The 14,831-nt window shown below is 47.4% G+C and overlaps 6 protein-coding genes across 9 annotated transcripts; 4 read left to right on the plus strand and 2 right to left on the minus strand.

The window, feature by feature from the left end:
- Positions 1-1,139: 1,139 nt before the first annotated feature.
- Positions 1,140-6,145, plus strand: TSTA_029070 (ABC multidrug transporter, putative; the record flags this gene model as incomplete). The annotated part of the gene is made up of 8 exons (XM_002480015.1): positions 1,140-2,683; positions 2,739-2,822; positions 2,873-2,932; positions 2,992-3,181; positions 3,232-4,653; positions 4,724-5,139; positions 5,202-5,827; positions 5,880-6,145. 8 exons carry the CDS (start codon positions 1,140-1,142, stop codon positions 6,098-6,100), a joined length of 4,563 nt encoding a protein of 1,520 aa, XP_002480060.1. The 3' UTR covers positions 6,101-6,145.
- Positions 6,146-6,431: 286 nt separating this feature from the next.
- On the plus strand, positions 6,432-7,114 carry TSTA_029080 (dynactin Arp1 p25 subunit; the record flags this gene model as incomplete). Its single annotated transcript, XM_002480016.1, has 2 exons — positions 6,432-6,470; positions 6,527-7,114. 2 exons carry the CDS (start codon positions 6,432-6,434, stop codon positions 7,112-7,114), a joined length of 627 nt encoding a protein of 208 aa, XP_002480061.1.
- Positions 7,115-7,212: 98 nt separating this feature from the next.
- Positions 7,213-9,720, minus strand: TSTA_029090 (trehalose synthase (Ccg-9), putative). Its single transcript, XM_002480017.1, has 6 exons — positions 9,550-9,720; positions 9,090-9,490; positions 8,756-9,031; positions 8,239-8,703; positions 8,077-8,186; positions 7,213-8,024 (listed from the first exon to the last, which is right to left on the minus strand). The coding sequence occupies exons 1-6, from the start codon at positions 9,658-9,660 to the stop codon at positions 7,309-7,311; spliced, it is 2,079 nt and encodes a 692-aa protein (XP_002480062.1). The 5' UTR covers positions 9,661-9,720; the 3' UTR covers positions 7,213-7,308.
- A 351-nt stretch (positions 9,721-10,071) lies between these two features.
- TSTA_029100 (ADP-ribosylation factor 6, putative) lies at positions 10,072-11,664 on the plus strand. Of its 2 annotated transcripts, XM_002480018.1 has the most exons (6): positions 10,072-10,394; positions 10,467-10,629; positions 10,699-10,854; positions 10,904-11,050; positions 11,111-11,223; positions 11,273-11,664. In XM_002480018.1, the coding sequence occupies exons 2-6, from the start codon at positions 10,536-10,538 to the stop codon at positions 11,315-11,317; spliced, it is 555 nt and encodes a 184-aa protein (XP_002480063.1). In that variant the 5' UTR covers positions 10,072-10,394; positions 10,467-10,535; the 3' UTR covers positions 11,318-11,664. The 2 variants fall into 2 exon arrangements, with proteins under 2 accessions (XP_002480063.1, XP_002480064.1); XM_002480019.1 differs by lacking the exon at positions 10,072-10,394 and having other exon boundaries at positions 10,397-10,629.
- A 589-nt stretch (positions 11,665-12,253) lies between these two features.
- Positions 12,254-12,582, plus strand: TSTA_029110 (uncharacterized protein; the record flags this gene model as incomplete). The annotated part of the gene is made up of 3 exons (XM_002480020.1): positions 12,254-12,302; positions 12,353-12,465; positions 12,517-12,582. 3 exons carry the CDS (start codon positions 12,254-12,256, stop codon positions 12,580-12,582), a joined length of 228 nt encoding a protein of 75 aa, XP_002480065.1.
- On the minus strand, positions 12,515-14,388 carry TSTA_029120 (Methionine synthase, vitamin-B12 independent, putative). Of its 3 annotated transcripts, none has more exons than XM_002480022.1 (4): positions 14,350-14,388; positions 14,073-14,293; positions 13,600-14,016; positions 12,515-13,523 (listed from the first exon to the last, which is right to left on the minus strand). In XM_002480022.1, the coding sequence occupies exons 2-4, from the start codon at positions 14,284-14,286 to the stop codon at positions 12,952-12,954; spliced, it is 1,203 nt and encodes a 400-aa protein (XP_002480067.1). In that variant the 5' UTR covers positions 14,287-14,293; positions 14,350-14,388; the 3' UTR covers positions 12,515-12,951. The 3 variants fall into 3 exon arrangements, with proteins under 3 accessions (XP_002480067.1, XP_002480066.1, XP_002480068.1); XM_002480021.1 differs by having other exon boundaries at positions 14,073-14,296; XM_002480023.1 differs by having other exon boundaries at positions 14,073-14,388.
- Between the last annotated feature and the right edge of the window lie 443 nt (positions 14,389-14,831).

Here is a 14,831-nt window from a genome sequence, read left to right on the forward strand (position 1 = left end):
AGCCCGGGGGGTTTCTTTTCAACTAAACTTCTGTTACTTTCGGGTCTATCAACCTCAATGGCCTGGACAAAATATTATGGTTATGGAGGATCTCCTCATTAGTTGGCAAAACCCAAATAGAAGAGAGCCAGGTAAGGCTTCAAAAGCTTAATCCCATCAGGCCATTGCCGAAGCAGCTGAAATGCTTCAGTCTTCAGTGTTCACGGAGTCCGGATACTTCTCTGCCGTACTGTATATCTTAAACTGAACCGTACCCAACTATTTAGTATGGTCCAAGTGGTCCGAAGGGGTCAATCAGGCAGTCGAATTTGATAATTCATTTCCGGATATTGTTGGATCCGGCCACAGTTTCCCGTTAACTGAATCCCGGCGTCTAATTGGCCAATGAAGACAAAATCAGCCTAACGAATCAGCTAGGGATAAGCTTAGGTCGATCAATTGTACTAGTACATCGCGGACTACGCATCCGAGGGAATATGCAATGCTGATGCAAAGTGAACATCTTCAACATTCGGGGCGACTACGCGGGGATTTGCCTGAGGCCGTCACTCGGTAGTAGTGGCGCTCATTGCTGAAAATATGCGAAAAGAAAGCTTCATACAAGATCAACTAACAGAAAACTAGAAGAAAGTATACTGTTCCAGAAACGTATGGGGTTCTTCTCGGGAATCGGGTACCAACATTCAGATCCCGGTTCTAGATGTATGTCCCGCTCATGATCTCAAACCGCAAACGTCACCACTTCGGCTGCGAGGCTTGCCGGCTAACCACTTGCGCATGATGTAGGCTTTCCGGTAAAAATTCGAACAATTCCGTCCGGGGTATGTACTAGGAACGCATTTACTAAATTTGGAGAGGATATGCTTTGGGCTCGAGTCTTGTAGATTTGTTTCTCTTTGCTTGTCCCATCTGTACGACGTATAGCTCTAAAGAAAGGACGCTGGATATGACAACACGCCTCCTCGGCTGTCGGATCTCCTAAGTGCCGTTGTCATTCATTTTCATGGAAGTTATTAATTTTTCGAAGCTTATTTTCTTCATGGAGCTATCGTATGATTACATATATTGATTACCTCCCCTTGCAGATCGGAAAGATCCTTTGACCATAGATACTGTGCTTACTTGCCCTGGTTTGCAAGATGACTTCTCCTCAGCATGGACGGAATGAAGCATTAAATACCACTTCGGAAGGCTATTATAACCAAACTGAAAAATCCAAAGAGGAAGACGAAATCAGGCGGACGGAGGGCTTAAATCCTAGCGACGATGAACCGCCCACCGTATTCGAACCGGTCCGGCCTGGTGACCGCGAAGAACTTACCAGGATCGCGTCGTTTTTATCTTCGCGGCGCCCTAGTACCTTAGGTCGCCGTGACAGTGCTGCTATTACGCGCATGGACACAATCGACGAGATGGCTCTCGAAGATCCGCGAATTGATCCGGGTAATCCCAAATTTGATGCCTACCTATGGTCTCGGAAGAGGTTGCGCATATTACAACAAGAAGGGATGGAATTTCCTAGGGCAGGTGTCACATTCAAGAACTTGAATGTGTCTGGTTCTGGTGAAGCATTGCAGTTGCAGGAGACAGTGGGCTCGTATCTGACTGCGCCGTTGCGACCTGGGAAATTCTTTAGTTTTGCGAAGAAAACGGAACACAAGACAATCCTCCGCAATTTCGATGGGGTCATCAAAGGTGGTGAGCTTTTGATGGTGCTAGGACGACCGGGCAGTGGTTGCTCCACCTTTCTGAAGACCATTTCTGGAGAACTACATGGTCTAAACCTCGACAAGGACTCGACCATCCACTACAATGGCATCGGGATGAAAAAAATGCACTCAGAGTATAAAGGAGAAGTCTTGTATAACCAGGAGGTCGACAAACATTTCCCTCATCTTACTGTTGGCCAAACGCTAGAATTTGCCGCAACAGCTCGCGCCCCATCCAAACGAGTGCTCGGACAGACTCGTGCAGATTATGTGAGAGATGTCACTCAAGTCGTTATGGCAGTCTTTGGTCTTTCGCACACGTACAACACAATTGTCGGAAACGACTACGTACGCGGAGTGTCTGGTGGTGAGAGGAAGCGTGTTAGTATCGCCGAAATGGCTCTTGCCAGAGCACCAATCGCTGCCTGGGACAATAGTACTCGTGGATTAGATGCCGCCAGTGCGTTGGAATTTGTGAAGGCATTGCGCATGGCGTCCAATCTCGCCGGAAGCTGTCATAGCGTTGCCATCTATCAAGCTTCCCAAGCGATATATGACGTATTCGATAAGGTCACTGTACTATACGAAGGGCGTCAAATATACTTTGGTCCCTGCAATCGCGCCGAGCAATACTTCTCAAAAATGGGATGGGCTAAACCATCGCGTCAAACAACTGGTGATTTCTTGACGTCCGTCACCAATCCACAGGAACGTCGGGCGCGAGATGGGATGGAGAAGCAAGTTCCTCGCACGCCGGATGAATTCGAAGCATATTGGAAGAAAAGTCCCGAGTACGCTGCTGTATTGCAAGAAATCAAGGACCATGAGGCACAATTTCCGGTCGGTCATGTTGCAGAAAAGGATCTGGCTGAGAAGAAGCATGGTCAACAAGCGAAGCATGTCCGGCCTAAAAGCCCGTACCTCATGTCTATTTGGATGCAGATCCGGCTCTGTACTAAGAGAGCTTACCAAAGGTACCGCCACAATTTCCGTCTAGTTGAAGGAGAACAAATAGGCTAATAAACACAGGATATGGAACGACAAAGCTACGACTTTGACCACGGTTCTCGGACGAATCTTTATGGCTTTAATTGTCGGTTCGATTTTTTACGGGTGAGTGGTGATAAAATCTGGCTTTCGCAAATCACTAATGATCATCCCAGAACTCCAGCGGCCACAGCCGGCTTTCAAAGTAAAGGCGCGGTCCTGTTTTTCGCGGTCCTGTAAGTGGCACCGAAATGCTCTGCGACACGGGTATGGGGATACTAATGCATGTGAATAGGTTGAACGCGCTTATCAGCATCACGGAGATCAACTCACTATACGATCAACGTCCCATTATTGAGAAACAGGCGTCATACGCATTTGTACATCCGTTTGCCGAAGCTATGGGCGATATCATGGCCGATCTGCCCATCAAATTCGCCAGTGCGGCCGCATTCAACATCGTTCTGTATTTCCTCGCAGGTCTAGTAAGTTCAGCAATCCCCAAATGGCGTGACAGAAATGCTGACTTGTGTAGCGCTATGAACCATCTCAATTCTTCATCTTTTTCCTCTTCACTTTCATCGCAACGCTAGCCATGTCCGCCATTTTCAGAACACTAGCTGCCGCAACAAAAAGTCTAGCACAAGCGATGGCGTTGGCCGGTGTCATGGTCCTCGCTATCGTCATCTACACTGGATTCGTGATTCCGGGTCCCCAGATGCATCCATGGTTCTCGTGGATTCGTTGGATCAACCCGGTGTTTTATACTTTCGAAGCCCTTGTCGCCAACGAATTCCATGGACGCGAATTTATTTGTTCGAATTTCGTTCCGGCATACCCTAACTTGGCGGGTGATACATTTGTCTGTTCTGCCACTGGCTCGGTAACTGGTCGACGCACGGTATCCGGTGATCAATATATTCAATATCAATACAACTATTCATATTCGCACGAGTGGAGGAACTTTGGCATTTTGATCGCTTTCTGGATCTTTTTCATGTTCACCTATCTGACATGCACGGAACTCAACTCGGCCACTTCATCGACTGCCGAGTTTTTGGTCTTCCGCCGCGGGCGTGTACCAGCATATATGACCAAGTCAGACAACGACGTCAAAAACGGAACCATCGAGGTGCCTACAGGTGATTCCGAGAGTGCAAAGGAAGAAGTAGTAAACATGCTTCCTGAACAACGAGACATCTTCACATGGCGGAATGTCTGCTACGATATTCCCGTCAAAGGAGGCCAGCGTCGACTGTTGGACAATGTATCCGGCTGGGTCAAACCAGGAACGCTCACGGCGCTCATGGGGGTTTCGGGCGCTGGAAAGACGACACTTCTCGACGTCCTCGCACAGCGCGTCTCCATCGGCGTGGTGACAGGAGACATGTTCGTCAACGGCAAGCCTTTGGATGCTAGTTTCCAGCGTAAAACTGGGTACGTCCAACAGCAAGATCTTCATCTCCAGACCAGTACCGTAAGGGAGGCCCTACGCTTCAGCGCAGCATTGCGACAGTCGAAAAGTACCCCCCTCTCCGAAAAATACGAATACGTCGAGGACGTGATCAAAATGCTTAATATGGAAGACTTTGCAGAGGCAGTCGTCGGAACACCAGGTGAAGGACTCAATGTCGAGCAGCGTAAACTTCTCACCATCGGCGTTGAGCTAGCTGCGAAACCGGCATTGTTACTATTTCTGGATGAGCCTACCAGTGGACTAGACTCTCAAAGCTCATGGTCCATCTGTGCGTTTTTGCGTAAACTGGCGGATCATGGCCAAGCAGTGCTTTCGACTATCCATCAGCCGAGTGCGATTTTGTTTCAGCAGTTTGATAGGTTGTTGTTTTTGGCCAAGGGTGGTAAGACTGTTTACTTTGGCGATATCGGTAAGGACTCAAGGACATTGCTTGACTATTTTGAGGCAAACGGAGCGCGAAAGTGTGATGCTGCCGAGAATGTAAGTCTGCACCTACATATTTGAATAACTTCCATAAAGAGAACAAGGGCTAATATCAGCCTCGGTACAGCCTGCCGAGTATATGCTTGAAATCATCGGCGCAGGTGCAAGCGGTAAAGCGACTCAGGATTGGCCCACTGTCTGGAAAGAATCGCAAGAAGCGAAGAACATCCAGACAGAGCTCGATGAGATCCATGCGCACCATGCCGCAACTACTCCTAACGGTACTGAGACTCTAACAACCAAGTCCGATCAGAGCGAATTTGCAATGCCCTTTATCGACCAAGTCTGGCACGTTGTCATTCGTGTCTTCCAGCAATATTGGCGTGATCCTCAGTATATTTTCGCAAAGCTTGTGCTTGGTCTTGCATCGTCTCTGTTCATTGGATTCTCGTTCTTTTTGCCGAACAATAGTATCCAGGGATTCCAGGATGTTCTCTTCAGCACATTCATGCTGACGTCCATTTTTTCCACGCTCGTGCAACAGTAAGTTTCCTACCTATACTCGTCCCTTATATATCCTCAAGTCTAACGCATGAACTCGCCAGAATCATGCCCCGATTCGTCAACCAACGCTCCCTCTATGAAGTCCGCGAACGCCCCTCAAAAGCGTATTCCTGGGCCGCCTTCCTCATCGCCAACATTGTTGTCGAAATTCCATATCAGATTATGTTAGGTATCTTAGTCTGGGCCTGCTACTACTTCCCAATCTTCGGCGCAAACCAATCCGCACTACAACAAGGGTTGATGTTACTATTCGTCGTTCAGTTCTTCATTTTCGCATCTACTTTTGCGGATCTCGTTATTGCGGCAATGCCGAATGCACAGATGGCGGGTACTATTGCGACGCTTGCTTTCTCGCTAACGTTGACTTTTAATGGTATCATGCAGCCTCCCAACGCGTTGCCTGGGTTTTGGATTTTCATGTATCGCGTTTCGCCCTTGACGTATCTGATTGCGGGAATGACTGGTAATGGTCTTGATGGTCGGGTAGTGAGGTGTTCAGACCATGAGTTGAGTGTGTTTAACCCTCCTTCTGGTACGACGTGTGGTGCATACCTGCAACGATATCTTGAACTTGCTCCAGGCAAGCTCTACAATCCTGATGCCATGAGTGATTGCCACTACTGCTCATTGCAAAGCGCAAATCAGGTCCTCGCCAGCAGCAACATTTGTAAGTATTTCGGCCTTCTGCGTGCCGTGCAGATGCTAACATTCGACTGCAGACCCAGGTGAACGGTGGCGCAACTGGGGTATCGGATGGGCATACATTGGCTTCAATATTTTCGGCGCCGTTGCTCTTTATTATGCCTTCCGTGTCAAGCATTACAATCCAACCTCGATCGTGAGAGGGATACATGATGCAGGAAGATTCGTTGGACGTATGTTCAGTAGAAAATCGGAGACTCCCACAGGCCGCAAAGCTCAGGATGGGCGTGTTTTTTAATATTTTCGCTCTTTCTTTCTCATTTATTTTGTTGACTAGTATTCGTTTTAATCGGGTTTTGGATATATATTGAGTATATAGGTTTAATACAATTTCATTGGTCTCACAGAATGATTGTCGTTAAGATGATATCTTTAAATAGGAGCAAACTGTCAGTCAGGTTGTGTAGATACCTAAGGGGTCGTTTCTCACCGCCTTTACTCTGGCGATTCTCCGAACATTCTGCCGCTCACTCGACGCATTCAACATCACGACGGCTCGCATTATCACTGTTTCTTTCAGTTGAATTTGTTTTGGCAAATTACCTGCTGTACGAGGCCATTGTATCAGAATGCCACCCAAGGTCACTAAGGGCGAATACATTGAGACCGTTCGTGTCCCCTACATTTTACCTTTCGTATAGCATCCGGCTAATAAAACAAACAGGATACCGGCAACAAAATCTCGCGCCGCTCCCTCATTCACGGCACACAACACATCATCCTCGGGGGGAAAACTGTCATTCAAGCCGAAGCCGTTATCCGTGGAGACCTATATCGTCTACAATCCTCATCATCCTCCAGCAGTCATGCACATCACAACGACGGCGAGAATCCATCCTCATCTGCAACAAATATTCCCCCCTCAGTCGCAATCACCGTAGGCCGATATACATACATCTCTCGCGCAGCCATTCTGCGCCCTCCATCCCGTCTACACCGCGGTATTCATTCATACTATCCACTCAAAATAGGCGATCATGTCTTCGTCGGTGAGAGATCGGTAGTTGAAGCCGCACAGATCGGAAATCATGTTCACATTGGCAATGATGTTGTTGTGGGCAATATGGCTATTTTGAAGGATTTTGCGTATGTGTTGGATGGTGCTGTTGTGCCGCCTAATATGGTTGTGCCGAGTTTTTGTGTGGTGGGTGGTAGGCCAGCGAGGATTGTGGGTGAGGTTGGGGAAGGCTATGGGGTTGAGGGAGCGGAGGGCGGGTTGGCGAGGGAGAGGTATAGGGTTGTTGGGAGGTGATTCTCGATTTTTTTTTTTTTCTTTTTTGTCACGTTTCTTGAGGCTTTTGTTTAAGCATGATACCCATTTGTTTTGTATATATCCGTGTCCGGACGATTAGAGATTCAAAGTCGGTCATTTATACATTAATGTACTAAAGAGCAGCTATATGCATCCAAGCACCGATACTAATTACACTGCGAGTCTGGTGTGAATCATCCCATATTCTCAACCCTGACGGCTCGTTTCAACCGATTCTCATCCTCTTCATACGGTATTCCCGCCTCTTCCCGGGCCATATCATTGATCCATCTCTCATTAGGCTTGACAGTCTTTCCCGCGGTCAACTGCGAAGCAAGATAAAACCAGCACAACGCATTCCCGACAGTCGTGACTTCATCGCTCACCGTTTTTAAAGCAGCCTGGCTCATCCGATCGTACAGTTCTTGATCAGTCCAAAGATCGAATAGATACTTTGCGACTGCTTCTCTATCGCCAACCTCGACCAGAAATCCGTTCTTCTGGTCTTCGACTTGCAATGGAATTCCGCCGGCCCTGCTTGCAATGATGGGTTTGCCCTTGTGGATTGCCTCAGAGACCTTGACCTCAAACCCTTCACGGGTTGAAAGCTGTAGGGCGATTTTGGCCTTGGACATGAGGGTATTGAGAATCTGATCCGATGGTCCTAGACGCATGACGCAGATCAAGTCCTTCAAGTGCGGAAGGCGGGTTTCAATATGAGCCATTGTAGCATCATATACAACATTTCCATCTGGATCATCGACTGATCCATGACCACAGATCAGAAGTTTGGGAGGTTTCTCGGCTATCCCGTTTTGTTTGAGCAGTTCATGGAATCTAGCGTATGATTCAAGGACATCCGGTATTCCTTTTGATGGATCAAAACGAGCGACTTGGATGATATATTCATCTTGCGCGAGTCAGTCTTCCAGCACGGTCTTAGTCAAGAGTGCATGTCTTACCATCAGGGTAATTGATGGGGGTCATGCGGGTATTGTAACAAAACGTATTGAAGATACGCCCGTATGAGGCTATATCCCAGTCACGCATGGTTTTGTTGAGCCCATCAAGCCTGAGCATGATTTTGTTAGAGTCGTCTAACCCATCAGAGTAAGTTGACTTACCAGTCTGTGGTTGCCGGCATATATCCAACTTTCTCCTTGGGGACGGTTCCAGGAACAAAGACTTCCACCGGATGGCTAATGAAAACATCTGCGAGCTTGATACGATCCCACATCCACGACCAAGCTTCATGTTGTGGGGTACCAGGAGTTCCCACGAGGTCGCTTCGGATCTGGATGTGACTGCGGAAAATAACTGGCCTGTGTGGAGCTGCCTTTTTGGCTATGGGAATGAGGCTAGGCATCTGTGGATCGTCAATGACTACCAGATCCGCTCCTCCTTCCGACGGTGCCAGAAGTGGTCCATTGGAAGACAGCCAGTATCTGTGCGAATTGTCTTGCAGCCAATCTTCGATGGTTGCTTGGAAATTGGGAGTGAATCGCTCCTCGGGGGCTGATACGCCTTGCAGGATATTGTGGTTCGTCTTTGTGATGCGGAAGACTCCAGGGCGCGGTTTCGGGACATACCTTCTGCTTTTAGCATGATATCACGCGGCGTCCCATTGGAGAGAAGACTCACCACCTAAGGTCAATACCGATTGTCCGAGCAAATCGCACCAATGCATGTCGCATCAGAGCAACGCCACCACCTTGGGGAGTTGCGCTGAAAAATGCAATCTTGATATTGCGCTTCGTCAGTTGTTCCGCATAATGCTTCACGGCTTTCCATGTAGTGGCCCCAACTGTAGGTACGTAGTCATCTGGAGCAACAATACGTATACGAGCTCCGCAGTCGACTTCGACGATTCCATGATAACCAACGTCTAGGATGGGGTTATTGCTCGGTCCGAAAAATCTTGAATTGCATTAGTGTCCGTGATTAACGAACAGGGGTTTAGTTTACTCAGTCCTACCGAACACATTTCCTTGCCATTGACTCGGCGAGTTCGTCAATGCATCGAGCGTTCCATTGTATCGGGTCTGATGGCGAAGAAACAAACAGTGGAACTCCCTCTCGAAAATATATAGGCACTATATCCAGTTCATGCCACAGACGCGAGCATAATCTGGGGTATCGAATAGTGACATCTTCAGGCATGCCCAGGCCCATAAACCGCTCGAGGTGTTCTTCGCTGTATTCTCGCAGGCGAGCAATTATAAAATCACCCACATCGTTCTCCGTGAGTTTTTTCTTGGGCTTGGAATCAAAATGATGCTCGTAGAAGTCAAGGAGATATGTCGAATCGCGGATAGCTATGGCCAAGACTGCTGCCACTGAGTTGTCGTATTGCAGTGATATTCCAGCGTAGAGTGTCTAAAGGAGTCAGCTTAACTTTACGTCCCAAGATTGTTCCCCGGACTAGAAACACATACGTTCAATGGAGGACCGGCCCAATCGCACTTTTCAGTATGAGCGCGATTGAGGTCCCTCTGGAATATCGAACCACGTCGCTGGAACTGGTGTATTGCTTTTGACGAAGGCATTTTGGAGTATGAAGATGGACGAGAGAGCTGCCAGGCTGTCGAAATAGACTTTTGAGGCCCTGGCTACGTAACCATGGTGTTGGATTCCTTATGTACCTGGGATGACCGGGAAATGACGTAGTGCCTATTGACTGCGTTCGCATGTGATCAAGACAGATCCAAATCTCCAGATTACGAAGATACAGATGGAGAACGAAAAGGATACGTACTGAGGAGTCAGGCCATTGTGGCTTGCACCTTCTGCGGTGTGGGCTGTTGCCGCTGCGTGTGTGGCCAGATGCATCGTATGAGGGGCTTGTTCAAGGCTTCAAGCCTTGTAGGAGCTGCAGCCATCTGGGCCATGCCGATAGTGAATCCTAACAGGCCGCGTACATATATCCCCGTACAATGAATCATTCCGCTGAGATCATCGGGACAGCAAGATCAAGGATCAACAATAAAGAACGATCAAGATGGAGCGTTCGATATCAGCTTGGAGATATGGATTGAACTGGCCAATCAGCGCACACCCAATTGACCGACGCACGTGCCACGCGCCAAGCGTCCGTCTCGGCAAGGTGAAACATTAGTCCGAGAGGCTAGCCCCTGTCAGCCTCAGGCCATCCGTTTCTGCCCCTTTTACAGCGTGTTTGCTTGTTTTGCTCGGTCGTGTGCGCGCTATCTCCAACCGCAGTCCCCTCTTCTGCTTGACAGTGGACAATTGGCCATTCCCAAGCAGACTGTCGCCTGTATATGTAAGTGCATGTCACTTGCATTCCCTCATTCCCCCCCTCCCCGCCAATTGCTGAACTCTTTTTGCTACACAGACCGTGTCCGAGACCTGCTACACAACTTCACCGACTTGAGAGACGTTACGTTACAATCAATCAGTCGTCATGGGTGGTTCAGTGTCCAAATTGATGGGGAAGATCTTCGGATCAAAGGAGATGCGCATTCTCATGCTCGGTCTTGATGCCGCCGGAAAGACCAGTGAGTGATTGATGCCGATGGACGAGAGATGTTGGTGGTGATGCGACTAGATGCTGATACGGTCCTCAGCTATTTTGTACAAGTTGAAACTTAACCAGGATGTGACCACGATTCCGACCGTCGGTTTCAACGTCGAGAGCGTGACCTACAAGAACGTCAAATTCAATGTTTGGGATGTTGGCGGTCAGGATAAGATTCGTCCATTGTGGAGGCATTACTATTCGGGTATGTTGATATGATGAGGAAGGCAAAAATTATACTTACAATTCAGCAGGTACCCAAGGTCTTATCTTCGTGGTTGACTCGAGCGATACTGCCCGTCTGAATGAAGCCCGATCCGAATTGCACAAGATCATTAATGACCGTGAAATGAAAGATGCGCTGCTCTTAGTCTTTGCCAACAAGCAGGATACCCCAGGCCGTAAGTTCACCTTAACAATTTGCCGTGATTAATTACTATTGCTAATCTATTTGCGTATAGATCTTAGCCCCGAGGAAATCACCAATGCTCTCCAACTCAACAAACTCAAGGACCGACTGTGGTATGTCGTACCCAGTGTCGCCACTGAAGGTACCGGTATCTTTGAAGGACTGGTCAGTATCTCTTGCGCTCTTTGTTGGAATTCATATTCACTTCCTGCAGGCTTGGCTCTCGAATAACGTCAAGACCCCAGCTCCTGCTAAATAAACATCGAAAACTCGTTAACCCTTCCGCCACGCCGAATTGTACAACACTCGAATAGTCGTTGCTTTGCCTGATTAATATATTAATGACCACGCAGCATTCGAAAATTGGTTCTTTGTTTTGTCTTGTCTTGTTGAATTGTTTCGCATATTGCCGTTTGGGCCTCTATGATATCCCTGTTGTATTTCCCATAATTTCTTTATTGGCTTGTTCTTCTTTGTTCTTCTCGATATTGTTCTCTCCTTTATTTAGTTTTTTTACACGTCCAGTTTGTCTCACAATTACTACTCACATGCCGGGGAGGTTATTTTGCGACGATCCATTATGTATAGAAAGAAGAGCACTTTTGATGTAAACTCTGTCTTCTCCTTACAGCCGGCCGGGCTATCAAGATCATTCGTCGGGAAAGCATAAAGGTTCGTCCCGATAGTCCGTTAGGAATTATACGTCACGATGTCCATAAACGTCGTCGGAAATAAGCTCCTGAGTCCATATGCTACGGAACTTTGTTCCTGTTTACCCCAAACGTGTATTCCTCCCCCGTCGTTTTGCATATATCGTATCGGAGGTTGATTTATCTGAGGCGGTGTGGTCATATGATGCAATTCAGACTTCAGCGATGGCAATTCTCTTTTTATTGGTGAGCTGAAGAGAGAAAAAAGCGAGAGCTCTCACTCGTTATCTATATCTCTTTCAATCGTCAAGGCACTCAATTCCGAAGTGGTGATTTCAATATCTCTCGTCTTTTCGCCATCGCCATGGTCCAGAGCATTATAAATACAACCCTTTTGGACGAGGAATTTCATTCCACACCTGAGTGATTATCAGCCATTGAAGAATCTATACTGCTCAAAAGATTCTACCAAATCTCTATCCAAGACAAAATACTCGGAAAGACTTTACGGTTACGGGAGTCAATTCAGTTTACCTAAAACAAACATGCCTCAATACCGAGTCAACGATTCAGTGCGCTACAAGCCTGTTGGTGGTATGTCTTTCAGTTCACACATGAAGAAAAGACTTCTGACTTTGGTACAGGTCCTCAAAGCCAGACATCCGAAACCGTCGGCGTAATCAAAGAAGTTCTTACCTCCCCCGGTAACCTAACCGGTCGTCAAGTCCAGGCTTCTGCTGAAGATCCTCGCTATGAGGTAACACCTCTCCTCTCAAATGGGGTAGTATCATGCTAACGTAAACAACAGATCGAAAATAGCCATACCCAGAAACGCACCGCAATCAAGGAATCGAATATCATTGGACATTGTTAATTTCTCGTGGCCGTTTCCGCCGCGTATGGTGCTGTGGAGGGATTGGATGGCACCGGCTAGAGGGGATCAGGGGATGTACGATATGTCTGACGTGAATGTGGAAGGGATGGAAATTGAGATGGAGGTTCGATTGTGTGTTGATGGATGTGGTAGTTTAGAGTAGTAGTGGTGGTAGTGGTAGGAGCTAATAAAATCAAGCCGGTGAATTCATACTATTTTGCTCATTAAGTTTGTAACTAATGAACCGACTATTCTAAACATTTTGTTGATATAACTTAACATGTTGAACTCCCTTTTCCATGTATCATAATAAACTCGTTACATCATCTTGTTGAAAGTTGACATCGTACATCATTCAACCGGAGCAGATCAAGGCTCATTAGGCCAAATCTCATCCGCAATCTCCCTAACTAGCTTCAACTTTTTAAACATGCCTTCACGACTAATAGCGTTTCCGCCGTGGTGACTTGCGAATCCGCATTGAGGACTAACACCGCATTGTTTAAGAGCCTCTTCCACCGAGATGTTGTTTCCCTCGGCAATGAATTTGGCTGCGTCAACAATCCTTTTTTTCATCTCCTCCTTGTCTTCCATGGTATCAAACTTGGAGGTGACGACACCGAGGATCACGTTCTTGGTAACTGGTAGCTCCTTGAGAGGCTCGAATCCACCGGCCCGAGGGGTATCGTATTCAAGGTAGTAAGTATCGACGTTCAATTCCTTGAACAGCTTCACGGCAATACGGTCGTAGCCACCTTCGGAAAAGTGGCGAGAGTTGTGGAAGTTGCCGCGACACAAATGGACACCAACGTGCAGATCTGCAGGGCGTTTGGCGATGCAGTCGTTGTAGAGTTTGATGTATTTGTCGAGGAGGTCTTCGGTGGTGCCTTTGTTGAGGGGGTCGGAGTTCCAGCCTTCGATCATTTTTTCGGAGCAGAAGTCTGCCATCAATCAGCATCCATCTTAATCTCGTGTGGGAGAATAGAAAGAGAATTAAAGAGAGAAAGGGGGACTTACAGGCAAGGTTAGGATCATCATATTGCACATTCCTACAGCCTGCATCATACAAAATCTGCAACTCCTCCTGATACGCCTTTGCAATATCCGCAAAATACTCCTCGTCCGAAGAATACGCTTCCTTGGAATAAGCATATCCCTCCTTGTATCTCATATGATACCAGTTGGGAGCCGCAAGCGTAATCTTGATATTTTTCACTTCTTCCGGTTTCACCAATCCAGCGAGGAATTTGAAATCGTCGACGTAGCTGCTGCCCTTGTGTTTGATTTTACCGGTACAGACCACAGTCTCGCCCGGTTCGACTTTTTCTTCTACAAAGGCTGCAATGTCCGGCATGTACAGGCGGAACATTCCCGCGTCGGGTCTCATGATTTGAGTGAAACCTTCGAGGTTGGGGAAGAAGGAGCCCCAGAACACTTTTCTCTCATTAGTATTTACAGCCTCAGAGAATGGAAAGGAGGGGCAGACGTACTGTGCCGACGATACTCGCCATCGGTAATAGCGTGGTAACCGAGTTCCAGCTGTTTGGCAACTATATCCTTGATATCCTGATCCTCAATGGGGATAAGTTCTTTGGGAGTGACTTTGCCCTCGGTTAGGAGATCACGCTTCTTGACCAAAGTCTCTGTACGGAGCAGAGAACCGAGGTGTTCTGCGCGAAAGGGTGGGTTTTGATGGCGGGTCATTTTGTTTCTTCTGATGTCAGTCGGCTTTGAATATCTCCAAGCACAGAAAGTGTAGTATCTTACATTGGTTGATATTGACAAGAATTAACAGTATTCAACTACAAAGAAGAAGAAAAAAAGAGAAAGGAAATAAAATCAAAAGAGAACTGAGGGGATATCCATAGCCCCATTCAGACCCTTGTCTGGTCCCTCCCGATGCGGGGAACTGTGCCCTCAAAGTTACATACATATAGAGACTCAAAACTACGTATGCCTGAGATTGTCGATCCATGACGAACCGAACAATAGATATAGCTGCGTTGTACAGTCAATACAGTCAACTGCTGATATGTAATTTATAAAACAGTGGGTAGTCTGACTAATAGTCTGTTTTTCGGTGCTGCGTTATCCCCCCTTGTGGTTTTCCAGGACCATCGCTGACCATTTTAGGTTTTCTTGGAGGGAGATACGAGGTGACATACTTTGGTCAACATGTGATTGGATATGTGCCTCGCTGATGAGGTTTCTACGGCAAATTAGGCCATGAATACCCCTCTGAAGCTCCA

This window comes from Talaromyces stipitatus, genomic scaffold, assembly GCF_000003125.1.
Source record: "Talaromyces stipitatus ATCC 10500 scf_1105507295541 genomic scaffold, whole genome shotgun sequence".
In the NCBI taxonomy this organism is placed as follows: Eukaryota; Fungi; Ascomycota; class Eurotiomycetes; order Eurotiales; family Trichocomaceae; genus Talaromyces; species Talaromyces stipitatus.

Bases quoted from the DNA above. Each gene is read 5' to 3' on its own strand.
- TSTA_029100 (XM_002480018.1), top strand. From the start codon at position 10,536: ATGGGTGGTTCAGTGTCCAAATTGATGGGGAAGATCTTCGGATCAAAG. The intron at 10,630-10,698 runs GTGAGTGATTGA...TACGGTCCTCAG, and splicing joins TGATGCCGCCGGAAAGACCA to CTATTTTGTACAAGTTGAAA. The intron at 11,224-11,272 runs GTCAGTATCTCT...CACTTCCTGCAG, and splicing joins CCGGTATCTTTGAAGGACTG to GCTTGGCTCTCGAATAACGT.
- TSTA_029120 (XM_002480022.1), bottom strand. From the start codon at position 14,286: ATGACCCGCCATCAAAACCCACCCTTTCGCGCAGAACACCTCGGTTCT. The intron at 14,017-14,072 runs GTACGTCTGCCC...ATGAGAGAAAAG, and splicing joins TGGCGAGTATCGTCGGCACA to TGTTCTGGGGCTCCTTCTTC. The intron at 13,524-13,599 runs GTAAGTCCCCCT...GATTGATGGCAG, and splicing joins TGATGATCCTAACCTTGCCT to ACTTCTGCTCCGAAAAAATG.
- TSTA_029090 (XM_002480017.1), bottom strand. From the start codon at position 9,660: ATGCCTTCGTCAAAAGCAATACACCAGTTCCAGCGACGTGGTTCGATA. The intron at 9,032-9,089 runs GTAGGACTGAGT...ATGCAATTCAAG, and splicing joins ATGGCAAGGAAATGTGTTCG to ATTTTTCGGACCGAGCAATA. The intron at 8,025-8,076 runs GTAAGACATGCA...GACTCGCGCAAG, and splicing joins CCCCATCAATTACCCTGATG to ATGAATATATCATCCAAGTC.